Source organism: Drosophila obscura, unplaced genomic scaffold, assembly GCF_018151105.1.
Source record: "Drosophila obscura isolate BZ-5 IFL unplaced genomic scaffold, ASM1815110v1 contig_179, whole genome shotgun sequence".
NCBI classification, from domain to species: Eukaryota; Metazoa; Arthropoda; class Insecta; order Diptera; family Drosophilidae; genus Drosophila; species Drosophila obscura.
The window spans coordinates 1,578,078-1,605,602 of NW_024542766.1; the positions used below are offsets into that span (position 1 = coordinate 1,578,078).

At 46.6% G+C, this 27,525-nt stretch overlaps 2 protein-coding genes across 3 annotated transcripts in view; one reads left to right on the forward strand and one right to left on the reverse strand.

Annotated features, from left to right (window-relative positions):
• Positions 1-61: 61 nt before the first annotated feature.
• LOC111077787 (borealin) lies at positions 62-1,382 on the reverse strand. Of its 2 annotated transcripts, none has more exons than XM_022372200.2 (3): positions 890-1,382; positions 322-715; positions 62-260 (listed from the first exon to the last, which is right to left on the reverse strand). In XM_022372200.2, the coding sequence occupies exons 1-3, from the start codon at positions 1,245-1,247 to the stop codon at positions 62-64; spliced, it is 951 nt and encodes a 316-aa protein (XP_022227892.2). In that variant the 5' UTR covers positions 1,248-1,382. The 2 variants fall into 2 exon arrangements, with proteins under 2 accessions (XP_022227892.2, XP_022227891.2); XM_022372199.2 differs by having other exon boundaries at positions 322-727; positions 890-1,381.
• Positions 1,383-3,941: 2,559 nt separating this feature from the next.
• LOC111080869 (guanine nucleotide-binding protein subunit gamma-e) overlaps positions 3,942-27,525 on the forward strand; it is a 38,788-nt gene continuing 15,204 nt past the window's right edge. Inside the window, exons 1-3 of the mRNA XM_041592224.1 lie at positions 3,942-3,997; positions 4,153-4,442; positions 21,909-22,050. Of these exons, the coding sequence (XP_041448158.1) occupies positions 21,938-22,050 (113 nt within the window). The 5' untranslated portion in view covers positions 3,942-3,997; positions 4,153-4,442; positions 21,909-21,937. The remainder of the gene's footprint in view (positions 3,998-4,152; positions 4,443-21,908; positions 22,051-27,525) is intronic.

Consider the following 27,525-nt stretch of genomic DNA (forward strand, 5'->3'; position numbering starts at 1 on the left):
GAAACATATTAAAATAGGTGATATTTGATTACAGCTAGATGTGATTTAGAATGGGGGGCCACTACTTCAAGCCCGTCTGGCTGGCCTTGCTCACAATCATTTGCAAGTTGGCGTGCAGCGTTCTGATCTGGTTCAGGGTGTCTTCGTCGATATTATCCAGCAGGTTCGATACGACTTCGCCTGCGTCTAGTTTCTTGGGGCGCAAGCTCAGGACGCCATTCCGAATGGGTATGTTCACATTGGCAAACTTATCCGGAATTCTATGGAGAATATGTTATCCATTGCGATTCTGTTTCGAACGTGTCCAATGTCAATACTCACACTTGGGCCACCATGGGACTGCCGAATTTGGACAGAGCCACCTCGCCAGGCTTGGGGTAGCGCAGGAAGGCCATTGGCGGCGAAGTGGGGGACGACGTGCGACTCTTCTGCAGACTGAGGGGAGTGCGATCGGCACTGAATGCCTTGGGCCGCGAGGCCATCGGAGTGCGCATCTTGCTGCGAGACACCCGGTTCGCATTAGTGCTGCTGCTAGAGACGGCCTTGGCCGAATGGATGACACTCAGCTCCCCGCAGGCCGAGCGACTGCGGCGGGCGCGACGGGCCCTGGCCGAGTGTAGGGGGCCAGGCGTCCGCATGGCTCTGGCCGATCGCAGCATGGAAGCTGTGGAGACGGCCAGAAGGCTGCCGCCGCTGGCTCCCAGGGTGCTGTCCTCTGTAAGGTAGCCTAGATACAGTGACCGGCACAAGATGGTGGTGGTGGTGCATTATGCGTGCAATGGAATGAGTGTGTGATGAAATGTTAGAAAGCAAATTAAAGTTAGAGAACCGCGCACCCGATAGGACATAATGCAATACAAAATGGAGATAATTATCGTTTAGGACTGACCTTCGTCGTTGCGGCTGCCGCCGCTGCCCGGGACCACTCCGTGGCCGCCCGTGGTGTTGTTGCTTGCCGACATGGATGCTATCATCTGTGTCTGATCGCTGGCCTTGAACTCGCCAAAACGGTTCAGCTCCTCGAACAAATGCAGGATTTCGGACATTTTCATGTCGCGCAGCTCCGTCTGCATCACGGACAGCACCGACATCACTTTGTTGTCCACTTCGCCTATGAACTTGGTCTCCAGAGTGTCGATGCTCATCAGGCGAGAGTCCATCTTTAATTCGAACAAGCGGACCTTCTCCTCGCGATTGGCCACCTCGCGGTTGCGCTTCGAGTTCTTTGGTACCTTGGTGCGTGGCATCTTTGTAGCTTATTATATTAAAATACAAATTTATTCAAGTCTGTTAGTTTTCTGAATTTTCTGAATGATTTTCACTGTTTTGTACAAGCAAGCGTCGTTTTTTCGAGTTTTTCGCGCATTTATTGTTGTCGGTAGAGGTGTCAAACCATCGAGGGCACTATCGATAGTATCGATATTTTACTGCTAGACTCTACTATCGACGGTTTTGCGACTATCATGATAGTATCGAGCTACAGTCGTTGCGTATTTTTTACTCAACTTTTTGCTCAATTATCGCATAAAAAAGTATTTAAAATACCATAAGCGGTCACCCTGTTGGTATATACCAAAAGTAGAATAGAAAAATCCAGAGTATATCGATAAGCATTTGTGGTCATTCGATATTTATCAGGAGTGGCAGCGTTCGCAGACCATTTTTCAACGATCTGGCTACTCTACTGCAGTGATCGCAACAAAACTAAGAAATACTTTGATATTTTAAATTGTTTTTGTGCTTTTACACATTGATAAATGGAAATTGAATATATCTAAACTGTTTATAGCCTCATAAGTGCGTAGTGCATGTATTGCATACCCATTTATTCACACCTGTCCTTTTCAGGCTGAAATATTAGCATCGTGCAGCCAAACTCGGTGCATATTTCAAGATTGAAATGCGAAGCGGGCTCCAAAAATTACAGCCACAATCCTATTAGGCTGCTGGCCCCGCGCTCAACCCGGCGCCACCACAGTACACGCATAAATTGCATTCTGTGGCAGTTCGTTCTGTTTGCCTATCTATCTTGCCACTTGCACTTTGCCTCCAGGACGGACGGACGGACGCCCCCACTCGCACACAATTCCACACACAATTCTAATAAGCCTCGGAGCCGTGTGGGCCCCCATGTGCGTCTGTGTGAATAGGACACAAATCAAAAGCATTTTTGTCATGCTCGTCCAGCATTTGGGGGGCTTCGGCTTCGGCTTCTGCACGGAACGTGGACAGCAGCACATCCTGTGCGGGGCATGTGAATATAATACGCACCGCAAGCGCTGCAGTTGATAGTTTTCCATTCTTTCTCCTTCCAGTTCTCTGTCTATCTGCTCGTTTCTGGTAGCGGTTGCCCCCGAGTACTTATGACAATTGCATAATTTCGAGAATTTTCCTAATTAAGTTTCCCGGTCAAAAGTTTTAATTGGCTCGTTTCTCTTGTTCGCTTAGAGCCACCGAAATGGATGTGAAAGCGACAGAGATGGATAAAATTGGATGAGTGATAAAGGATGATGTCAAACGGCATTCTCAATCAATGCTGCCAGTGGAATATTTCATCCATTCAGACAGCAGCAGCAGCAGCGGCAGCAGCTGCAGACTGCAGGACCTGCAACAACACTGAAACTCAATTTGTGTGCGGACCAAACGATGCGTTAAGCATATAAAATGCAGAGCGGAAGCAACTTTTACGGATAGATTACAGCACTACTTACAAATGTGCGTCCCATCGCAGTCTGCGTGTCTGCAACTGTTGCATATTGCAGTGCGTGTGCAGCCTTTATTGTCCCGTCTGCTGTTTATGCTGAATGTAAATGGATCCAACCTGCATATGGGCCAGAGGAGCGAGTGCCAGACAATGTCAGGGGATTCCGCTTCGGATGCAGGATGGCGGATGGTGGATAGTGGATGGAGGGAGTTTCCAACGCTAACGTGTACTTAGTCCTCCCTCAAGCGGTGTCACTGTGTCGCCCGTCAGGTGGAGTAGACAGCGACACATCTCTGCGAAGCGTTATCATTGTACAAAGCGCAGAAAGTCAAGGAGAGAAAGTTGAGGAATAGTAGGACTGCAGATGCCCTGCACATGCAGTAGAATACCTGCCATGGGAGCAACACCTCTCGTGCTCATATTTATGTTCATAAAATGTATTTATATACACCAGCACTAAGCAAAGATAACAGATAAAGGCCACAGTGGCAGTTCTGCCAGATGGTTAACCACAAGTGGGGCCGGGAGTTGGGACAGCTTGCGGCTCTTAAAGGGACATGTGAGGGACAGGACATGCAACCAACGAGTGAAAATGTTTCGGGAACTACCCCCGAAAGTTGGTCAAGTGGGAGGTGGGGAGGGGTGGTGTGCCTGCAGCAATCATTAGAACTTTATGCCTTTTTAATATAATTCCCAACCCCCTGCCACGACCTGTCTTTAACTGCCCTTCTACCATACGATTTAATGAGCCCCATTGGGCGAAGCGATTGAATTGTGTGCCGCAAGTTGGACAAAGCCAATTAAAATTTCGGCTGGCCCTCTCCGATGCCGATAAAGAAGGAACAGCGCCTGCCACACTCTGCCCTTCCACACAGGTGTGGCACAGGGAATACGTGCCGCCGGATTCCAATCCGTTCGGGGACACTCAAACTGCAGGCTGCACTCATTCGTCGTTCGCTCGGAAAGTCACTCCGTGTGGGGTTCCATTCCGTTTCGTTCGTGCGCCCTGGCATATGCAGCACGAGACACTCACTCCGGGCCATTCCGTTTCGTTCCGCTGTGGCCTTTGGAGTATGCAACACAAGGCAGTCGCTTGTCGCAGGCAGCGGCAGCAGTTGCATTTTTCAGCCGGCCAGCCTTCCAGCAGGACCAGAGTGGAGCCGGAGTCTTGGAGCCAGACAGAGGGACAGGCACATCGTTCGCATTCCACATTCGCATTCGCATTCATTCGACGCATTCGTGAGGGCGGCCCGCGTTCTTAGCCAACGCTTGGAGGAGCACCATCATCCGTCGGTTAGTTGCTTTCTTTGTTTGGTGGTGCGTGTCTTTAGTGGCTGCCTCTCGCTTCCGCTGCGAGCCGCTTTTCGTAATTGAAACGCGAACGCCGAGAGGCAGCGGCGACATAATTAAATTAAAATTCACCCGCACACACTCGCCCTCGCACACAGAACCACCTTCCGAGAACCATCGATAGACGAGCCAACTAATCACATTACCAGCCATCAGCCATCGCCGTCAGCAGACAGCAGACAGCAGAAAGCAGCAGGCAGCAGGCAGCGACACTGGAGGGCCGCCGCAGTCGACCGTCGAATCGCAGACCCGCAAGACATCCGAGTTCCCAGTTTGTGCATTGCATACTTTTTGGCGCGCTCGCCAATTCAAATACCAAACTACACCAATACACCACACACATCCGTTGCGCCCAGCGAAGCGACCGAATTCATCAAATTTGTGTCTGGTGAGTGGATATCAAAGACAAAAGGCTGGTCTATATAGAAATAGGAAGTGAACACAAGTCGAGTTGGGGCAGCTTTGGTGTGGAAAGTGCTAAAGAAGAGCACCTCTCTCTGTGTTCTAACACAAATATTTACACAAACTTATTGAAGAAACCGCAAGGGCGTCAAGTGGAATATTAGTCAATGAAATTCGTTTAAAATACAATGATTCCGTTCCATAGAAATACGGGAATGAATTCAGTGCCTACACTCAGACCTGACTAACTGACCAAAAACAAACACCAGAAGACATTCTCGTACATATCTCTGTTTGATTATCTTGATTCATATATAAATTGGTTACCCACAGATAAGATAGCAGCAGCTAGAAGAATATTTCTGTTGTGGTTCTGAAGAAAACGATAAGATACAGGGAGCTTTTGTGAGAGAAAGAGGGGACCGACGCTACAGATACCTCCGTACATCAGAAGTATATGTGTGTGTTTGAATAACGTTGTCTGCAGAGGTGTGATGGCTCCCTGCTATTTTTAACGGTCTCTCATTCATGTTCTCCCACTTAAATGCACATTCCCATCCTCCTTTGAGTATTCCACATTAAAAAACTACGTCTGTCATAAACATTTCAGTATCCACTATAAAATGACAATTTCTGGGGCATTTTGCTGCTCCACTTGAGTGGTTTTCGCTGTTCAATATTTAATTCTCTGCGGCCCATCCCATCACATTTATTGCAGCGAACTCCACACTTCGATTGTCCATCAGCATCCGCATCCGCATCCGCATCCTCATAGCATAATTCTGTTTAACAATAACTTCGTTCGGCATGTAAAACCGCCATTAATGCCATTTTCAATTTTCATTCTCATTTCCTGCCTTTGTTGGCTATAAATTGTACAAATTGAAAACGATAATGTTGGCTGGACAAGGCTATAGGACACTACAGGACTATGCAAGAATAAACGAGGAAGTATTATCCCTGCGGCTGCCTTTGTCTTGTCCCATGTTCAATGCTGAATGTTCAATGTTCGTGGCAAGTGAACTGAAATTGTCATTCAGAGAGGAAGGGATCGATGAACTCATGCACAGCCCTGACACGAGCCCAAACGTCATCCCATTATCCCTGCCCATATACTCGTACATTCCCATTTCACATCTCAATCCCCATCTCAATCCCGTGCCAGAATGAGCGCATCTGCGGTTAATGTGCGACAATTGTTCGATTCCGTTGCCGCTGTCTGCCACTGCAATTTACTGATATAATTATTATCCTATATTCTTTTTTTACTCCTGTTTTTTTTACGTCCACGTCCAACGGCAATTATGATCACGCCATTCATTTTGTTTTACATTAATTGCACCCTTCCAGCGGGCATGATGATTTTAAGCCAATGTTGGCAGCGCAGAGAAATTACCATCTGCGATTCTATCGCCTCGTCTATCTCGTCTGACATATATCGATACCTTTGAAAGGGTATCCCAAACTTCGAACCCCAAAGACAGGGCCTCCGTTTCCTGTTTTTTCATCCATTTAAAAAACAATTTTGTTAAATGTGTTTCCATTTCCCTTTCTGCCTTTCTCTGTAATTGTTCGCTTGAATTTAACAAATCCCTTTTTTTGTTTGTCTTCGAAATTGAATAATTGAACTCTGCATGTGCATTAAATACGTGGTACATATTTTCGCTATTGGCATTCCACAATTCCCATTCCCAATCCCACTCCCACTCCCAATTCTCTATCCTATTCCCTCCCTGAATCGGATTCTCCCACCCTCAATCACAATCAGAATCAGAATCACATCGCTCACAATTCGCATTTGTCGCGCTTCAATTATAGTGGAAAATATTTGCATTCCAACGCACAGAACACATTCAGGCAGGCGAAGGGTTGGAAGGGTTGGGGGTTGCGGCTGTTTGCCTACGTGCCGTTCGAAGGATATTCCTTTAGGTACGGGGGGCTCAACACGGGCATTCCGCACTGGCGTCCATGGTTAAGCACGACTACGGAATTATAAATGTTTCATTTAATATTTAATTAAATGTGCAGGTTATTTTTTCTGCATTCTGTATTTGTGTTACCTTTTTTGTTGTACAACAAATAATAATTGATGGGATTTTAGATGTGGACTCGCAAGGGATTCTGATATTGAAACAAAAACCATAGAGGATTCCCATTGTTGCATGCACGATAGGGGAGTACTCATATATCATGTTTCATTCTACTTAAACTTTAGCTAATTATGTATTTTATTCGCTTAAGCCTTAAAGCCACACACACACAAAATTCCCATGCACAAGTAATCCCATCTCAGCCCCATTTGAATATTGTACGAGCACCCGCCCCACCCCATCTCTGCATTTATCGTCTGGCAGCTGCAATTTGCATCCATCTCTGGGACACGACTTTGCTGAGACTCTGTCGAGTCTCTTCCAAAAGAAGTTTAACAAAAACGAATACATAATTTAATAGAATATTATTTTCTGCTGAGACGGCAGTCGCCAGTCGGCAGATGGCCAATGGCCAATGGCCAGGCAGGCAGACAACAATAATGCATAGATAATGCAGCCCCAACAACGCCCCTCCCTCTAAAGAGATGAAAAAAAATGAATTTCCTTGGGTTCCTGCATCAACAAATTATAATTGTAGTGGCTCCAACGTGGAGGAGAGGTACGCCTGGCCAGTGGGTTGGCTGGGTGGGTCATTTTTAGCGTGCGTTGGCGAAAGTCATAAAAGAGAGCACCACTTGCAGCTGGACCTACTGGCCACCTCCTCTCCCCCTCCATCTGTTGAGTGGTGGACAAGTTGACGTTTTCTGGACCTGGTTCCCGCGGCATGCTCCCTGACTTTGCTGCTCCTTCTGCCCACCCACCCGCTCCCACTCCTCGCTCTCTTTCACTGGGGAGAAGGTATGTTAATAAAAATTTTAATTTATCGCCGAGCATAAAAAGTGGTAAAGTGCTGCCCGGGCACAGGCCTTGCCATCCCTCTCCGGCCACCCTGCTCAGCCCTGGCGCCGTTAAGTATGCAACGATATTTTCATATTTTTGTGTTTCTTGCGTGCTTCAACACGCACAAAACGCGTTCGTTGCCATCGTAGGAGAGCTGAATGGGCTTCCGGCCCCCCCGCTTTCATCCCGTCTCTGTTCTCTGGCGGCTCTGTTCTCGATGTCGACGGTGTCAGTGACGCCCTCGTCCACTTTGGAATAACCTCCCAGAGCCCCACTCGCTCCAGCCCGCTCCATGCCCATCGCCTCCTCGATAATAGTTTCAAGAGTTTTCGGCCAAGCAAAATACTCGTAGAAATGCACGCCATGTGCCGGCTGTAGATTCCCCAGATCCCCTGTCCCTGCCCCAGCCCGTGGCCCATCAAGCAACGCGAGACGAGGCGTCCACTTCAAAGTTCGATTTTCTGTATTGAAAATTGGCGTGCATTAGTTTCAGACTTGCCAAAGAGATGGCCCAGAGAAGGCAGGGAACCAGAAACCAGAGGAGAGTGCAGAGTGGTTCCATGATGAAGAGCAAATCGTGCGGCTGTTGCGACTCTGTGTTTTTTTATACCTTTTGGCCTGGCTTTAATTAGTGGCAGTGGCTGTGTGGCTTGCTGCTTGAATAGCGCTCAGCTGTCGGCCAGAGAAAAGCAATGAAAATATCTTTAAGGTTTCCTTTGGAATGAGGCAAATGCAGGCCAAAGAGAATAAACATCAATGGGATAGATATCCTAAATGTTTCCCTAGGTGAGTTGGGGATAACCTTTGCTGGGGGTTACCTCGGTAGGTACATCCTAATGAGAGTATCTCCCCATTGAATACTTCACAATGTTATTCGATATCTGTCGTTTCATATCCATTTTCCACAGACTGAATAGCGGCTCACCGTATCCCACAAATGGTCTCTTCCGTCTGGCCAAATCCGCACATTGTGGCAGTTTTTCCAGCATAAAAATAGAACAGAGTCGCAGCCAGCGCGGAGTGCAGCCTAAGCGTGTGTTGTACTCTCGTAAAACTCTAGAATTGTAATCCTGTAATACTCGTACATGCGAGTATCACGATGCGCAGGCCATAAATTACGGCGGGCTAATAAACTTGTACATGAGAGTACTCGTATAATAGTTTGTCTGGTTGGTCTGTTGCATTATAAATAACTAAAACACACACACACACACACCGCAACCACCTCGCTCCCTCCCTGCCTCGCATTGAAACCTCCTCCCACTCCCACTACAATGGGCTGGTGCCCCATCACGGTCCACAAATGCGACTCTAAGCGGAAGTGCAGGCACAAAATTTGCTCCCTTCTTCCGGTTTCCGTGCAGTGTCGTTCGGTCTCTTTCTAACCATTCTAACCATTCTGGCCTGGCGTCCTTTGTCCCTATGTCCTCCCCTCCCCTCCCCTCTCCTTCTCTGTCTCTCTCGCTCTCGCTCTCTCAATGTCTGCTTCCATGTGCATCGTAGCAGAAGTTTGATAAATTAAATTCTACTACCCCGAACTCGTATTGCGACATTTTATGGTTTACTTTCTTTTCTATATATTTTTCTTTTTACCAACTATTAGAAAATGTAATAATAAAATATTTAATGGCCACCTCTTTGACCAGCAACCAGCAACAAGGAGTCGTCGACCAGTCACCAGGAAGGTGGGGAGGTGGGGGGGCCAAAACCAAACAGAAGTGTCTGCCCGTCTGTCTGCTGTTCTGTCTGTCTCTCCGTCTGCCTGCCTGCCTGCCTGCCTGCCCTCGTCTGTCTCTCTGTCGTTGGATTCTCTCAATAAATGTTGAATGAACGGAGAAGGGTTTTATTTTTCTTTCGCTTTGGGGGGCGTTCAGTTATCCGAGAATTTCTCTTGAAGGTGAAATAATTTTTGCGACTCTTTTCAACCGGTCTATTTGGTATGAAAACTCTGGCCATAAAGACGTTTGCTTCGGGTCTTGTTAGCAATGAAAATATTTGTCCTTTGTCAGTTGATACCTTTGGGGCTGGGAAGCGGGGAGTCGGTTGGTTCGGGGTGGGGTGGGGAGATCTTTATGACAAGTTTGATGATGGCATACAGCAATAGTTTCTGGTTTTTATTTTTCCACCTATTCGAATTCGGAACCCTAGAGGTTCTAACTTTCATGTAACCCCACTAAATGCTGTCTGCAGCTAAGAGATCCTTTGAAATCCTTATACTTTAATTTGTCCTGTTCCGTTGCAAAGATGCACAAGTAAATAAATGAAATGGCTTCTGTTATTTTTCTTTAGTTTGGCTCTAATTAAAACCATAAATTACGTCCGGCTGAAAGTCCGTTTCCATTTGCTCGGCTTTCCTCTTAACTGCATTTTTAATTGCTATTTGTGGAACATATTAAATGGCTACACCAACAACATTCAACCCACAAAATGATTGTCCAACAACCCAGCCCAGCCCCCAACGCAACCCAAGCAAAAGGTGCAAAATGTGCAAAATGGTAAAAAATAACGCCATAATTTAGCATCAACGCCTTTCGAAGTAGGCCAAAATATATAATCAGGGGGCGTGGCCGAACATGGCAAGCGGAAAAACCCAGAAAATTGCAACCAATAAAAAATTGCAGCAAAAAAAAAAAGACGGAGTAGAAATGATTGTAAATAGGAAAAAAATAGAAAAAAAACGAGCGCAAAAGGAAAATTCGCTTGCAAAATTATACGGAGGCGACGCTCTCGCACACACACACACACCAACATATTCGATGTGTCTATGTGTGTGTGTGTGTGTGTGGGCAGGTGTCATGGCGGATGTATGTATGTGGGCGGTGAAGGGGGAAAGGAGGCATGCCATTTTCTGGTCTACAGATAATTTCTTTGCCTTTTCCCACATTGCAACGAGCATTTTTCCCAATGTATTTTTCGCAAAGTTTCCGGTACGCTCGGCAGCAAATTTATTGAACCATGAAATGTTTGTGTACGTGTCCCGGGCCCTGGGATAGAAAACCTGACAAGTAGGAGGGGGTTTGTGGGGGGAGGGTAGAGACAGGGATACGGAGGCTGCTGCCATGGAACACCTACCCAAAGGGACGAAGGAAGGAAGGAGGGAGGTGGGAAGACTCTGTCTGCGGAGGCAGGCCAACGGTTTCTGGGTAGTCCGGTTGCATCGTCCATTTTATACCCTGTAAAATGATGGGGTGAAATAATGGGGAGAGGTAGAGATATGTAAAAGTCTTGGGTTATTCTTATATTTCTAAGAGATATCTCTTACCCTAATCGAAACCCTAAAGTCAACTGAAAAGAAGGAAATTAAAAATTTAAAATAATTTAAATATTAAAAAATTATTTAATGAAAATAGAAAGAAAGAAAAGTAAAGATGCGGGATCAAAAAAATCTCCAATAATCCATATGTAGGTTTATATATCATAAAATATCATGGAAGTATGTAGGATATCCATATCCCCTGTGTAAACTCCCCCTACCACGCACACACACACACACACACACCAACACACAGACAGTTTTCACTGGTTAGTTGTTGTCTTATTGCTTATTTGCTCAACTTCTGATCCCCCCCCCCCCCCCTCCAGCGGATCGTGTGCAAACTTTGCATTACTTTTGCTCTGCCACACTTTTGCACACAATCCCACTCCCACCGCTCCAATCCGACTGCCCTCCCGTGTTCCCCTCTACCCAAGTGTGGCACGTAACTGCTTTGTTTTTGCTTTTGAAAATATTTAGTTGAACTTTTTATTTAACGCATCAATGGCTGCCACTTGGCTTCGGTTTGGCTTCAGCTCCAGCATCGACTTCTGCTTCCACCTTGCATCCCCTTTGTGGGATCCTTTGGCTCCCTTCTTTTGTTCATTTCGATTGGAAAAACCAAAAGGGGTTTGCTCTGCCATTGCCATTGCCATCGCTATTACTGTTGCTGTTGCTGTTTCTGTTTCTGTTGCTTATTTCCCCCAGTTACTGTTACTGTTACTGCCACATGCCTCATAATTTTTCATTGCTATCAGAGTTGCTGCTGCTGTTGCTGCTGTTGCTGCTGGATGGCTCTCCCTCTACCTCTCCCTCTGCCACTACCTATCGTTGGCCATGAAAAATTGATGCCGGTTTCGATTTGATTGGATTTCAAATGCTATCGAAGTATATTGAATTGCTCTGCCCTGCCCTGCCCTGCGCTACCGGTGGGCGTATCGGTGTGGGTGGTTGGTAGTGGCTGCTGCAATCTGCAGTCTGGCGGACTGACATTGAATCTTTTCTGATTTCCTTGGCTGTTTAGGTAATTGCTCTTGAAGCTATTCAGGCGGTTCTCGGGGGTTCTTTCCTCGCTCCCGAGATGCTGCTCTGCAGCCTGCATTTAATTAATCTTCTTTCCTAACCCTTCTCGGCGCCTCAAAGTTGGTGTTGATTAAGGGGACGGCACTGTTGCTGAGGGGAGACCCTCCAAATTGGATAATAAATTGCGGTGCAAGTGTTGTGGACGCAAGTGGTGGGGGCGGGGCGATTGGATTATTGATGGATGATGTGTGCCTGTCGAATAAAACACTTTGTGACAAGGTGTCGCTGCATGACAAGGTGAAATATGTTCAAGGGGGGGCCCAGCCCCCGCATCGTTGAGTCCTAAAATCAGAACTTAATTGCAGCTCTCTCGACGCTCCGCTTAACACTCGCTGCCAGCCCGCAAAGGGCAGCTCCTAAACTGCATCCCAAATGAAAATCACAAAAGTTAACTCCAAACTCCATTCATTAGCGAATCTCTGCGGCCATGGAATTGTAAAAGCCAAGTGGAACTTCCCCCCAATGCGCCTTTTTTTTTTCGAAACGGGTCGAAACAGGCGCTCCACTAATTCAATTAAACTGTGGGGGGCTACTCGCCCCACTCGCTTTTTAGAGTCCCGTTTTTTGGTGGCTGGCTCTCCCCACTACTCCCTCTCCCCCAGGACTTGTTCACCTATTGATCGCTTATTCAATTATTTGCGTCGTCATTCATCCGCAGTTGCGGGGGCCCTAGTCGGGGCGGGTGGATTTCTATTCGATGTTGGCTGCTCGTAGCTGTAGGTAGCTAGGTAGGTAGGTAGGCGCTTGTGTTAACGAAAATGCCAGACAAAGGCGCCGCCGCCAGCTGCCACCCACAATCCAACCCAAAAGCCCCGAACCCCGAACCCCGAACCATCTGTATAATGCAAGTCGGCATTTCTATGGATGCCGCCTCGACATCGTTTCCGTGGCATTGCTTGGCACTACATCAAACGTACACCTCCCACGCCCCCCTTGGCAGCCAGTTCAGTGCGTTGCGCTTTTGGGTTGTTCCAATTTTCAGCTTTTCCCGCATTTACAAGCGTACAAGGAGGAGGAGGAGCTGGCGAAGGCGGAACGGAATGAAAGTGGATGCTTGGCCAAGGGCCGACAAAACTGCCGTAAACTAAATTCAATTAGATTTCTTTTTTGCTTTTTCTCTGTCTCTCCTTCTCTCTTCCTCTCTTCTCTGCCACTATGTATATCTCTTTCTCTGTCCATCTTTTGGGCCATGTCACAATGGATTTGCATGGCCAGAATGTGTTCGCTTCGCTTTGGATTTTTGGTGAATTTTTCGTGCAACATTTGCAACATGTGTAAAACGGAAAATTGATTTGATTAAACGTTGCAGGAGGGCAACAAGTGGACACTGTCTGGCCTGTGCCTCCCTCACTTTTGAAATGAATGTGAATATGCTATTGGGGGCACCCATATCCCGGATGCTTATGCAATCGTTTCCATTGCATTGTGCGTGACTGAATGACTGAGAGAGAGGGCAGACGGTCAAGGATTTCGACAGAAATTGTGAACAGCTTCGAGTGTGAATCAATGGCAAATCGAAGCAAAACTCTGGTACAGTTGTGCACAGGAAGCTACTGCAGTGCAGCGAGGCTTGCCAGAGGGTGCTCCAGCTGAAGAGTTGCCACATTAATGGGAAGGGGATTAAATTAAATATTGAAAATATAAGCCAGCCGAAACGGAGAAGATGCCACCACCACACACTTGAAAAGTTATACAGAAATTACTGGAAATAGTTGTGACAATTTTAAATCCCACAGGATTCCAGCAGGCTCTTCAGCAGGCTCTTCAAATTAAGTGCCAAAAGTGCTAGAATGTTGATTGCACGACAACTTCTGCTCTGGAAATCCTCTTGTACACATTCTGAGGCTGTGGCTGTGGCTGTGGCACGGCAAATCACTTTTTGTTTGTTTTCATTGTGCAAAACATTTGAAATTTAATTAAAAATATATTTGGCAGCGGCAGTGGCAGTGGCATTGCACATGGAATTAAGCTGCACGCATGCACACTCAGATTTAAGCCAAAAGACACTTGGCTACACTCAATTAAAAGTCCACAAAAATGTTTGCCAAGTATCCTTTTATCCCTGTCTGTACCTGTGTAGCCAGTGTAGCTGCGTGTGTGTTTCCAATCAGATAACAGTTTCCCCGCACTCTGTGGGTGGTGTTTGGTGAGTTTATGGTTGAAGCTTTAAGTAAATTGTATCCGATTTAAGACTAAGCACTTCTGGGAGCAGCAGCCAACCGCCAGCAGACAGACCACTAACTAAATGGCTCTCTGGCTGCGTGTGTGTGTGGTGTGTGTGGTGTGTGTATGGAGGAAAAGGTATTCTATCTCTTGTGCTCGTTTGTGGATGTGTAGTCATGTACGTGTTGGTTGGAAAAACACATCCAAATCCGAAAAGTAACCAGAAGCAGCAGCAGCAGCAGCAGCAACCGCCACGCAGCTGTTTGTTGTACTTTGCTGCATGCTTTGCGGCGCACTTAACTATGCAGCCGCACACATGCCCACGCATAGACACACGCAGATACTCGTACAGAAAGCAAGCGGCAGACTGCAATGTAATTCATTTTTGACATACGCAGGGAGCAGGCAGTAGGGAGCGGGGAGCAGGGAGCAGGGTGCAGCCAGCAGGCGGAAGCAGAGAGCAAAGAATGAGGAACTCTCGGCAGCTGTGAACACTTTTACATATTTAAATACCCTGTACAAGTACAGAGCACTAGGGTATGCGGTACTTAAGGAAAGGCAGGGCAGAAGGTAGGTAGAACTGAGCTCGAGCCTGTCCAAATGGATAAAGGAAGTTCCCACTGTTCCCACCATTTATTTGTAAGAGAAGTTCCTCTAATGGTTGATGATTAATGGGTATTCCCATAGTCGTTGCATCGTTTATAGCCCCCTTTCTTTCTTGTTACAACTTAATACCTTGCCCAATGTTTGCCAGTGTGTGGGTGCGGCTGCGGCTGCTTGTGCCTGTGCGTGTCTGTGTCTATGGCTGTGTGGGTGCGGGCTTAACTTTGCATGCAGCAAATAATTAAAGCATAAAAGAAGGCGCCATGGAGAGGTAGTGGAGGCAGCGAGAGAGTGGGGCTGAGAAGCAAAAGAGAGGTAGGTCCACCAGCAGCTAGCTGAGCAGCAGACGAACAGCCAAGCAGTGGAGCATCGGAGCATCGGAGCATCGGGGCATCGGAGCAGCATGTGTCATCTCATAAAAGCTTCCTCCTTCTGCCGTGCCATTCCTTGTGCGCCTTGTGTACGTTCCCTTTGATGCTCTCAGAAGAGTAGAAGGGGGGGTGAGTAGTCACAGCCACAGAAGCAACTCCTTGTTGAATGTGCAAATGAGCTCTCGTCCTGGTTTTGGTCCTGCTTCTGCTGGCCCTGTTCCCGGGTCCCCGTGTTCCTCACTCTAAATTGAATATTTTAATGCAAATTTAATGGAGGTTTTTGTTCTCTGCTGTCTCCCTCTCTCTCTGTCTGTCTGTCTGTCTCCCTTCATCTCGACACGTGGCATTTGGCATGGGGCAGTCTACATTCAATTTAATTTTGTCTGAAGCTCCATTCCGAGCTCTGTTCCCTGTTCCTGTGGATGTTGCATGCATCCTCGCCATGTGATGGCTCCCCTGTGGCCCTTTCTGGCTCCGGAATCTACTCGGGGGATAGTTTGTTGCACATCTTAAGCGGAAAAGATAATTGTCTCAGCAGCAATTGTTGATGTTTACTCTGGGAATTGTTCCACTCATCTGTTATGATGGGGAAACTTAATTTGGTTACTTTTATTGTTTGCCATTTCCCAGGAACGGTTCCAGGTGGAGAGTTGCCTTTATCGTTTCCACTCTATACACCAGTTAAAAGGTTAGATTAAGTGCCCTTACTGCCACTGACCAGCCCGTCATTCAAGGCTGCTGCTGCTGCTGCTGCTGCTGTGTGGCTGCTGGGTGGCCAATGAGAGTCTCATTAGTCCCAGAATCGTGCCAATTCCTCTTTTCTGTGTTGCAGTTTGTTTGTTCTTCTTTGCACTCAGTGAAGCAGTTAACAGCTATCGCTTTTCCATCTTCCATCTTCCGTCTTGCAACGATTCATCATTGTCTCTCTGCTCTGTCGATGCTCGATGCTCGATGCTCGGGGATACTTGTGTACAACGAGCAGGATTCACCTGCAAGTTGCCATTACCAGGCCATTTAGAACGATAGAACGATACGATAGGCCAATGCCACAGCCACAGCCAAAGCCAAACAAACACGTTGCCACCAGTGCGGAAGACCAGAAGGGAGCCTGCTCCTCCACAGAGAGAGAGAGAGAGAGAGATACAGAGAGAGGCAGAGTGAGAGCTGGCAGTATATATATCTAGATAGATATAGTAACTGGAACTGGAACTGAAACTGAAACTGGATTGTCACATGAAACGATTTTAATTGCATTTTTGTAGCCTTGTTTTGTTTGTCCTCCCCATCCTACCGAGTGCCCTGCACTTGGCATCAAAAGCAAACAAATGGCCAGGACAAACGACAGATGGGAGAGAGTGAGAGTGAGTGGAAGAGAGATGTACAAACAGAAGGACCAATGATACGGCTATTAAAAAAAAAAAACTCCCACTGCCCCCCTCCACTATTCCCGATGTTTTCCCTGGGCTTGAGTCGTAAATTTAATAGCCTCTGGCTATCGGTCTGACTTTCAGATCGTTTGATTTATGTGATTTCCACAAAGAAATCTTTGGCCAGAAGTTTCCTTCGCTTTAAAGATTCAAATAAGTTCCGAAAAGTTCTGCTACGTCCAGCTGTTTCCCCTCTTTTGGCTACCTGGCGCTATAAAATTGTCATTAGACGCCACACACGCACGAACACATGGCTGAGGCTGAGTCAGAGGCAACGGCAGAGAGTGCGAGGACCAGGCATAAATCACGCATACGCCGTGTTGTGCGTGCCACAAAAACTGTGGTTCGTTCCACTCGTAATTGTGTGGCAGGCTGCGTGTGTGGGCGGGCTGTGGCAGTGTGTGGTTACACATAGAATGTGCGACCATGGGGCATATGTAAATTCTGAAATTGTTGGCCATAATTTAACGCATTCTAAGCCAATGCTAATAAGCCATAAGGTTAGCCCCTGGCCCGCGTTACAGAGCCGAAAACTGATTGAAAAGTCGCCCCAAAACCCCAGCGCCATACTGTGTTTTAATTATTTAACTCTGCAAATTGATTTAGCGAATGTGCGGGTTGGGCTGGTCCACCAACGAACGCACTTCAGCGCCAAATGGCTACGACTGGCTCCGGCTGGCAGCTTGTTTGCGGTTCTTGTTAGTCGCTCTCCCAGTCCGCGGGAAAAGTTTAAATTCCCCCGCCGCCCAGCAGCGTGTGGAAAGTTCTTTCGGGCGGGACGGATCTGCCGCGTATCTTGTTGTGGCTTCAGTTTTAGTTTTAGTTTTAGTTTCCGCTAAACTGTCTGTGTCTGCCAGCCAAAAAGGTAACTGAATGAAACGTCGCTAATGACTGAATAAACATTTGTCCTTCTGCCCCGATGTTTGGCCCAGGAACAGGACCAAGACGAGTATGAGTACTGCTGAGTACTGCTGCTCGCTTCAGTGGCACGTGACAAAAGTTTTGCACAACTTTTGGTTTATAATTAAATGTGAATGGTTTGCAGATGATTGTGATTTGATTGCTGCAGGGAGAACAGATTGGAGAACTTTCCATTGGGCTGTGCAGGGGGCCAGGCATAAAGCGATTAGCCACTGAGAATCTTAATTAATCTGACTTGAGTTTTGATTAATTTCCCTTTATTTAACTTTTATTCAGTCCCCTGAGGGCGTCTGCCCCTCGCCAGAGTCTGAATCCACTGATGACCTCTGCAAATAGTGACCCTTGCCCACACAAATTCCTTTTTGTCCTCCAATTAGTGGACTCTCTCTCTCTCTCTCGCTCTCTCCCTCTCTGTTTGTGCTCTGCCGTTGCTTCCCTTTTCATATGCTAATTTCTTGTTACACTTTTTACTTAGCGAACTTGGTGAATTTTTCCGTGAAATTCTCAAGAATTTTCCTCACCTTACAACTTTTTTCGTTCGGCTAACAATGAAAATATGCCCCAAAGTACTTCGTGTTGGGCGCAAAGTTTCCGCATTTAAAATTAAGCTAACAAGCCGAAATCGTTTCTGGCACCCGCCCCAAAGGCAGGCAGCGGCAGCCAGCCCCCAAAAGGGAGCAAAGAGGGCTGGCACATTCCTCCGCAGGACATTCCGGCTAATGCCAATTATTGTAACAATATCAAGCGGGCGGCGGGGGGGACAAGCAGAACATCAAAAGTGGTCAGAGGACAGAGCGGATGGCAAAGGAAATGCCCAAAATTGCTGCAAAAATTGCGAGCAACAATTTGCTGCTGCGGATATCTATTAACGAGCACATAAATGGCTGTCAGGATAGCTACATATACATATATGTATATATATATATGCTTGTGGGATGTCCTGTACCCTGCTGGTGCTGCTGCTGCTGCTGCATCTAGATGCTAGATTGAGTAACTGACTTGGCAGGCAGGCAGTCAGGCAGGCCTCGACAGCAGCTCCCCAATTTGTTTTCCCTTTTTTTTTTCTTTTTGGAGCCTCGACAACAATCAGTGGCAATGGCAGTGGCAGCATAGCACAAAAAGGGAATCACTTTGGATTGTCGTACACTCGCAAAAATAAAGATACATTCACAGGGGAACATCAATTTATGGAAAAATATCCAATGGAGAAGGGAACTAAAATAAATATTTAAAAAATATAAAAATATACTTTTAAATGTCCTAAGCTGAATAATCATTAAAAAATTATTTTTTCCATGGTGTAGTTGTCCTTGTCGCTTCCAGGGCAGGGCCTGTGCTTTATGAGGCTTTATCCTGGCTGCAAGATGGGTGTGAGTGTGGGTGGGGGTTTTCTATGGGTCGCTGTGGGTCTGTGGAGAGTGTCAAAAAACTTAAACGCCTGTTGACACACACGCGAAACACTTGAGCGAAGGACATGCGGAGGAGCAGGAGCAGCAGCAGCAGCAAGAGCAGGAGCGGATTCTTTGGTTTGTGGCTGCCGCTTGTAACCGCCAAAAACATTTTGCTAACGATTTATGTCCGTTGCATGCTGGCTTCTCTCCGTCCTTCCTCCTCCTCCTTCGTGTCCTCCATGTCCTGGCAGATAAATTCCTGCTACTTTTTCAGTCGAATAGAGTCTCGGGTGCGCTTCTGTTTCTGCTGCATCGTGCGCTTAATGGCGCATCGCCATCATGCCACCATCATATTGGGTTTCAGGACAGCAGCAGCAGCAGGCAATGCGGGGGCAGGGCCAGTCGATGGCTTCTGCTTTAACCAGACAGACAGCGCCACTCGGCGGCAATGGCTCCAAGCAATTAGTTTAGTTTTACGTTGAAGATTTGCCATCGAGGTTAAATGTGGGCTCCCCACACTGCCCCAGCCCCTGCCCCTGCCGCTGGTGCTGCTGCTGCCCGGCTGCTATGCAGTCTAAGTGGAAACGATGATGTCGGGGGATTAGTGGATGCTGCTCCAAGTGGCCTGAGGTTGCAGCGGGGCCGGGGGAGCGAATGTGGGCATCCTTTGTGCATTTGCTGAGAGGACTCCAAACCACGTTAAGTGGATATTGGAACTAATGATGAAAGGGGAATGCTGTCTATCAATATCCTTGCCCCCCCCCTCCGCTCTGTGTCTCTGTGGTTGAGTGGTGGAGGGGATGAAGTTCAGAAGTGTTCTCCCACCTCAAAAGTGGAGATATCGAAACTAATATCGAAACGGGAAATTCCATTCCCATCTTTGCCTGGAGAATCCCTCTCCTCTCATCTTCGGAGCACATTTTGTCTCCTACTTTCTGCTGTATTTGCTGGCTTAACCTTTTTTCTGCTGGGACAACTTCTAAAAGTTTTAATTAAACCAACTGTAAAGCTTTTACTGCTGCTGGTCAGCGCTGTCAACATATGCAAGGACATGCCGGCCGGGATAGCACAGGACACAGTGGACACAGCTCTACATGTGCTCCACACAAGCTCCGACACTCCCTACTCGCCGCTCTCTCGTATTAAATCTGAGCTGTTTTACAACAATTTTTGCCATTAACACATTTGGCCAAAAGTGTCACCTCCTTCCCTTGAGTAGAGTGGAGTGGAGTGCAGTGGGTCCTGGAGCTTAAAGCTTCTCTAAAAACACACACAAACACCGACAGAGAGCCCGCAGGCCATGGAGGAGCAACTTTTCGTTGAGACAGCAGATTGGGTTAAAGCCTAAAATCCTTTAGCATCCTGACAGTTGTGAAAAAAGGGGGACAGGGGCGATGGAGATGCAAACAAGCTACCGGACAGGAAGGACAACGGACAACGGAGAACGGACATTGGACATTGGACAATGGACACAGGACCTGTGTCAAAGTTATCCAGCGAAGCGACAAAAAATGATGTATCAAACTGGACAGGACTCTCTGTGCTCCATGTATCCGTGGCTGAGAAGGGGGAGGAGGGGCCTTGGGGTCTGGGGGTCCTTTTTTCGTATTTAAAGTTACACCTACAACAGCATCAGCTGAGCATCAGTGTCCAGCTCTCAGCGCTCAGCTTCCAGTTGCCTGGCTTTGGGGTGGTGCCGTGTCGTGTTTCGTCCCGAGTCGTTTCACTGGGTTTCGGTCTTCCCATCCGCCCATTTGTGGATGGCCCATGTCAAGACCCTCCTTTGAATGTGCTGCCCTTCCGCTTCCCCTCCATCAGCTGCTGCTCTAATGCTTTCCTTTGCTGTAAGCCACTTTGTTTCTTTTTGCGGCTTTTTATTTGAGTTTTGTATTAGTTTTTGATTGTCTCTCGATGAGTTTCGGGGCTAGCTTTGCTTTTTATGAGAATGTCCCATCGCATCGTATTTAGGGAACCACAAAGAAATTCCGAAATTCGAGTTGATTTCTGCACAACACAATGTTAACTTATCGCTGGTGATATTATTTTATAGCATGCGATAAGTGCACTTGCTTTAACAGAGCTAACATTATTTTAGCATGGGTTTGTGTCCTGGCTGTGTCATGTTATGGCAATGTTAGCTAACATCGTGCATGCCCTGTTGTTTAGTTTACAGAACTCGGTACCTAACAGAATGCCGCTAAATGTTAACAGTGGAATTCATGGCATGATTATTTCAATCCCCAAAGGGAATTCAAAGGATTTTACCACAATTTCAAAGAAAAAACTCTGTCCCAACTGTTTTTATAAAGATTAGATTTAAAGATTTACCCCTTCACCCCTTTATTGTAAATATTTGCTTACCCTCTATTGTATTAATTTGTATCTCATGGTCTCCCAAAGTTGCCCTTTATCTCCATCTTTTCATTAATGTTAGCCCCCGAAAAGGTGCCTTAATGTTGGGCCAAAGTGTAAACAGCAACAACTAATTGTCGGAGGACACGCAAAATGCTCCTTTGTCTGCTTCCTGACGCGCCTTTATTTCGGGGGAATATTTATTATGGGGTACGCAGCCAAGAAACAAATTTAGCCGGGAAAATGTGAGGAAAAATGAAGGAAATTTAATAAATTACAGCACATAAGCCGGTTGAAACGGGGATGGAAAAAGATGGATAGCCATAGAAAAAGAGAGAGAGCGTTGAAGGGGAGTAAAAGAGAGCGGGATACATTTATCAGCTGTTTTAGTTTTTCCGGTTTGTGCCATTTGCATTTCGGGATTCGCATTTTTCGGCCATGGGGACGCGCCCTTTTTAAGCCTTATTTTTCTTTATTTTTGGCAGCCAGAGCCAGACACCGTTGTAAACAAATGGTTTTTCCTCCCTTCTGTGGGTGCAAGTATGGGGGTGGGATGGGGCAGTGTCAGCAGAGTTTATGGCAGCCTTTTAGGCGGCACTGTTAACTCTCTCCCTCTCTGTCTGTCTCTGACTTTCTTTCTATTGATTTGTTATGCATGCTCTGCGCAGTCGCCGCTCTCGTTCTCTGTCGCTCCGCAGGCTGCAAGGTGCGGAAAAGCATGGACCGGGACCGTACAGGGTGCAGCATCTGTGAGTTGCTGGCACCCTGCTGCACAACTCAACAAATTAGCACACAACAAACGGAGAGCGGGAGAGTGAGAGAGCGTGTGAGCGGCAGGGCGAGTGGTGCAGCTTTCACCCACACACACGCAGCCTTACTCTCCCGCGCGCTCACACGCACGTGTGCACCGCTCTCCGGCTCTCTGGCGCTCTCTCACAGCCGCTTTGTTTCTTTGCAGGGGTGGCATGTGGATAAATTTCAGCCGCCATGGATCCCAGTGCTCTACAAAACATGGATCGGGACGCATTAAAGAAGCAAATCGAGAATATGAAATATCAGGCCTCCATGGAGCGCTGGCCGTTGTCTAAATCCATTGCAGAGTGAGTAAAATAATTATTATTTACCAAATAAATATATTTTTAGATGCAAAGTGAAATGAAAGTGAAAAAGAAACAAAGAAAAATATTGCGGGCAAACTCGGGGAAATACTCTGCCCAGAAAACAATTCAGTTCAGTGCTTTGTGATGTGATGTGTCCTGTCCCCTGTTTTCATTAACAATTTCCCCCAAATGTACGCAGCCCACACCTCAGGTGAAGGGAGAGTGTCACTGTGCCGCTCCATCAACATTTTGCTTGCTTGCTAAATATTTACATAAATATGAAGTTGCTTTCGGTTGTTTTGCTGCTGCCCGGTGGTTGTTCCCTTTGTTTTCCTTCTTCGAAAAAGAGTCTCCAGGAGTCACTTCCTCTTCATACACACACACACACACACAAATATACTCCAATACCGCCACTGTATCTGTGTGTTCATGCTTCCTCCCTCTGTCTGTGTGTGTGTGTGCCTGTGTGTGAATGTTTGTGTAGACAGCGGCTAGACATGCGGATCCGTTCGTTCGGTTTTCCCCCTCATTCTCTGTGCTTCTTCCCCAGCAAAAAGAGGAAAAGCGTCAAGTGAAATTCTCATTTTGCTACAAGAAATTACTCAGGAAGCAAATTGTGAATGTTTTATACTCAGAGAGAAATAGAGAGAGCAGCTGGAGCAGCAGCAGCACCAGCAGCAGAGAGAAAGAGTCAGAGCCGTCGGTAAATTGGGTTTTGCCAAATTCCTATCCTGTCAATTAATTCTGAAGGTTTTCCTTCCATTCAGGAGCAAAGCTCCGCCTTCATTAGCAATTCAATGAAACGAAACGAAAGCGGAATAATGGACAGAGAGCTAGTCCTTTGGAGAAGTTCGGTGAAGAAATAAACATTAATGCATTCCGAGTATTATTTTAAAACTTCTCGGTCCTCCCAACAGAACTTTCCTGTTGCAGTTGTTTTGGGAACTTTGCTCAATGGTTTCCCTGCAGCTTACAAGGGAGGAAGTGGGCTAGAAGCGAAAGTCTTCCTTCCAGTTTCAATTTCCTGTTAAAACTTTCCGTATTCATTTCCGCAGATACTTTTACCAGTATTTTTGGCAGTCCCTAAAACTTGCAAAACGTACGCCAATGATGAGGGTCTTCTTTATGAAATATAGATTCATCCAAAGAACTTTTCATAATTAACCAACTTTTACTGAAAATAGTTTTAATTTCACCAAGATTGGTGTTCATTCAGTGAAAGGTTCTTTTGAGTAGAGAACAAATCCAAAGGCTGAAAATTCCATTTTATTCTCTGTACTCGTCTTCTCCAGGTAGTCCCTCATTTATTCTTTCTCGGAAACTTTTAAAACTCTTAGAAAATGCATTTAAAAATGCTCTTGGAATTATCTTTCTTCGCAAGCAACTTCAAAGATTCTTTTTAGTTAAGTTTCCACATAAACTGCAATGACTATCATCTGACTAAATGCTTGCCATTACCTTCATGCCTGCCACTCCCACTCCCACTCCTACTTTTACATCCCACTTTATGTGTGGGGAAGATTCACTCCACATCCATCATCCAGGTAGTTCTCCTGCTCTACTCGGAGGAGTCCTGCCTGCAGTCCTACTTGTGCAATGTTTTATTCAGAATGAGAGCATAAAACCTTTCACATAAATCACAATTAATGCAGTTCCCCCGTCCTCCGTCCTCTGACTCTGCTTGTGGCTCTGCTGCTGGCTCCGTCTCTAATGGCCAACTTTTAATTTAGCTTTCGACCCAAAGGCAAACATTTATCCGTCGCTCACTCGCTCACTCTCTCCTTCCTCGGATTCCGTTTCTAATGTCATTTTTTAAATAAATACTCCACAGAGAAGCGGAAAAGAGAAAGAGTCACCAGAGCCAGAGACAGAGAGGGACAGAGAGAGAGACATAGAGAGACAGAGAGGCGAGACCATCGCAGAGACATCCTCTGATTTAGTTAAACATTTAGTCAGCAGCTAATTATGAATAATTAATTGGCATGGCACTCTGTGTAGCTGCTTTCGCTCACTCTCTCCCTCTCTATCTCTCTTTCTCCCTCTCTGGTGTTGGCTCTCATCTGTGACTTAATGTGGCTCCAAATGGGCTACAAATTGTGTGCGTTGCTGGCCGCCGGCAACGGCATTCATAAATAATTTAACACCAGACTTTAGAGTCGGTTATCGCCTCCCCTTTGCCCTCTAGGCCAACTCCTCCCCCGTTCCGCAATTCACACCAATTTCCCCCTCCCCTCTAGCCATTCTCTGTAAGCCACTGATTTGCCTGATATTCAGCCGACGCTCTGTTTATCAATTTGCAACACGTTGAAATGAGTCTCGACTTGGCTTCCAGCTCTTAGCTCTCTCTCTCTCTCTCTGGAAATCTCTTTGCATATTTCTTTTTACTCACATAAGTCTTCTCAATCTCTTACTTCCTTTCGCAGTCTCTGCGAGTCTCCATCGCTAATGAGTCACGTCATCTTGGCATCTTTTTTTCCGAAGGTGTTAATTACAAATGTGCTGGAGAGTATTAGAGATGCTGCAGAAACAGCTAGGGATGGAGACAGAATATCATTTGTCATTCGGCATACAAAAGTGCAGGAATATTTAGCTTAAATTATTTTAAAATTGCATAGCAAAAAGTAGAACATCTAAGTCAAAGTTTGGAGAAAAGGGAACATTTCGTAGCTCATATTGCAATCAAGAACAGACGCTATTAATGGTGATTAAATGAGTAAATATTTAAAACAAAGCGCACTCATAAATTTCCAAATCTGTTGCACCTTTTTTGCAATGCGAATTCCAATTAAATAATCATCTCGTTGCTCGTTGGCCTGAAACCGAATGCGATACCCGGCCGATCGCAAAAAGCCAAATCTAATAAAATTTCCAATTATTAAACTGAAAACCTCAAAATCCGTTGAAAAATCCAATTAGAACCCCCGAACCGACCACCCACCTCCCCCTGCTGGCTGCAATAAATTAAACTTTTGATTATTGCACACAAAAAATGTCGTGTTAAATTGGCATCAGAAATGTGTGGCATGTGTGGCTCAGGCTCAAATGGGTCTTTTGGAGGGGGGAGGACATACATAAAAGGCCCCAAAATAATGGTATACCGAATCCAATAGCTAAATGAAACCAATTTGATGTCATGGGTTTTATTTTGTGGCAGTAGGATATCAACTCAATTTCACGAAACATCAAACATTTGTCACTTAATCAGGACACAAAACGAGGCAAATTAGACAGAAATCAGTCAGGGACACACACACAGCACATACGACAGAGAGAAAGAGAGAGAGAGAAAGAGAGAGAGCGAGAGGAGTAGATACAGAAATAGATAGCCAGCCTGCCTGCCACTGCCTTGGACAGTCGTTGAAACTTTCGAAAAATCAAAGTCAATTAAATTCTGAGAGGCATATCGAAGAGCGATCCATGATTGATGGGCCCCAATTGCACCCGTCCGACCGCAAAGTGGGGCCCCAAAAACGGACCCAAAGGACAGCGACACAGACAGGCAGAGGGACAGGGGACAAGGGACAGCCATAGTGGCAGGGGCAGAATGTACTAGTTAAGTGCAGCAAACACCGCACATTACGGCGATTTGTTGCAGGCGACGTAACGACGAAATGGAGCCCAAAACCAACACAAAGATATCCCACTCCTGGCTGGTCCTGTCTCGCTTCCACCAACCCATGATTGATTGACGTCCTTCCATGATGTCCTCCATGTGTGCGGGTTTGTGGGTGTCTGTGTGTGGGTGTACCTATCCTATCTGTGCCTGCGAGTGTGGCAGACCACAGAAACCGTCGTGCGTGACAAGCTCTCCCTTTTCGGTCCGTTCCGTTCTGTTTCGTCCACGAACACGTCCACGTCCACGTCCTGGACTGCTGCCCCGCCTCGCTGGGCAATCGGGTCCGGGTGCCGTATACAAAATGCTGCATGCCTCGTGGCGCATACATCGCACCTTAATGTTGTGGCAAGGGGCTTAAAACTTTCCACACAACTCCGAGCACGCTCAGGTGGAGCAAACTTTGCCCGAGAATGAATTTCTCTCCACTCTCCACTCGAAACTCCTTTCGTTGCACACTTTGTGGCATGTTGCATATAAATCTCGCCTGCCTCTTGCCTTTTAATTTATTTTGTTGCCCCTTATTCGCTTTCCCCTTCCTCTCTCTCTTTCTCTCTCTCTGTGTATGTGCCACAAAATATGGGAATCGCTTTGGCATTTCAAGCAGAAAATTATGTTACTTTTGTGGCTGCTGCTGGTGCTGCTGCCGTCTGGATTCCTTTCTTGTTTCGTACAGTATTTTCTTTATGGCATTTCATATTTTACTGCCACTAGGCGCCTGCCTGCGGTTTATTATGCGCTGCATCCTGCGGAAGGGGTGAGAGCATCCAGCGGGACGGGTCTCTCTCTCTCTCTCTCTCTCTCTCTCTTTGTTGCATTTGGTTTTGGTTATGTTTTTTGGTTTTTTGGTTTCAGGGTCGTGTATTTATCCGGGCTACATCCATCAAACATCCACTCGCGCTGGGTTTATTCCCAATTAAATCAACAGATTTATATCCATACATTTATGCACAATATTTACTCGGCAGCTATGGCCAATCAATTTTTGGATTGCACATAAATCAACTGAAATTTCCATGCGCTTTTTAGTGTTTTCCCCGTTGTGAGCTTTCGATTGTTCTCCTTTTTTGATGGCTGGCATAAATTCTGTGATGTGATGTTCCTCCCGATAAGAAATGATGCTCTGCTCTGCTTTAAATGGCTTGTGAATTTTTCTCCATGGAAAAGTATCCCTTTAAGTTTGCCCATTGAGGATATTGCTGGCTCATTCTCCTGCCTTCCTGCTGTCCTGCTCAATGGCCAAAAGTTTGGCAAGTCACTGGCTGGAGGAGCAGCAGCTGCAGCAGCAGAGCGATCTGTTTTCTTCCAGTTTCCATTCTGGCTTTTCAGCTTTTCAGCTTTTTGGCCAGTTGCCCGGCCAATGCGAACGGGAACGTGAACGTGAACGCAGTTCAAGTGCCAAGTGCTCGACAACAGCAACTTTGATTAACTTACCAGACACGGAAAACCAGCGAGAAACAGACAGAGAGTGAGAGAGAGAGAGAGAGAGACAGAGGGAAAAGCAGGAGCTGGAAAATCCTCGTTGGCATCTGTCCCCCATTTCGTTGTTGCGCCCCATTAAACCCACACACACATTCATGGCATTCGGAGCTCCTTTTTGCGTGAGGGGGGGGGACAAGCGAGTTGCAGGGTTCTGCTTTGTTTCAGCGTAAATTGTGAAATTACTACGCATGCAAATTAATTGGCAGGACATGCCACAGACGCGGATGGCAAGCAGCGGGAGCCAGGAGATGGCCTAACCTTTGTGCCAGTGCCTGTGCCTGTGCCTGACCCCCTGTCGCGACAGAGAAGTGGATTAGCGGTTTATTCAATTTCATTTAAATGCAAAACATCGCGAACAAAAACCTAACAGCCAGGGGTCA

Excerpts from the sequence above, each read along its gene's own strand:
- LOC111077787 (XM_022372199.2), bottom strand. The coding sequence starts at position 1,247 with ATGCCACGCACCAAGGTACCAAAGAACTCGAAGCGCAACCGCGAGGTG. Across the intron at positions 728-889 it reads CGGCAGCCGCAACGACGAAG|GCTACCTTACAGAGGACAGC; the intron begins GTCAGTCCTAAA and ends CACTGTATCTAG. Across the intron at positions 261-321 it reads AGTCCCATGGTGGCCCAAGT|AATTCCGGATAAGTTTGCCA; the intron begins GTGAGTATTGAC and ends TATTCTCCATAG.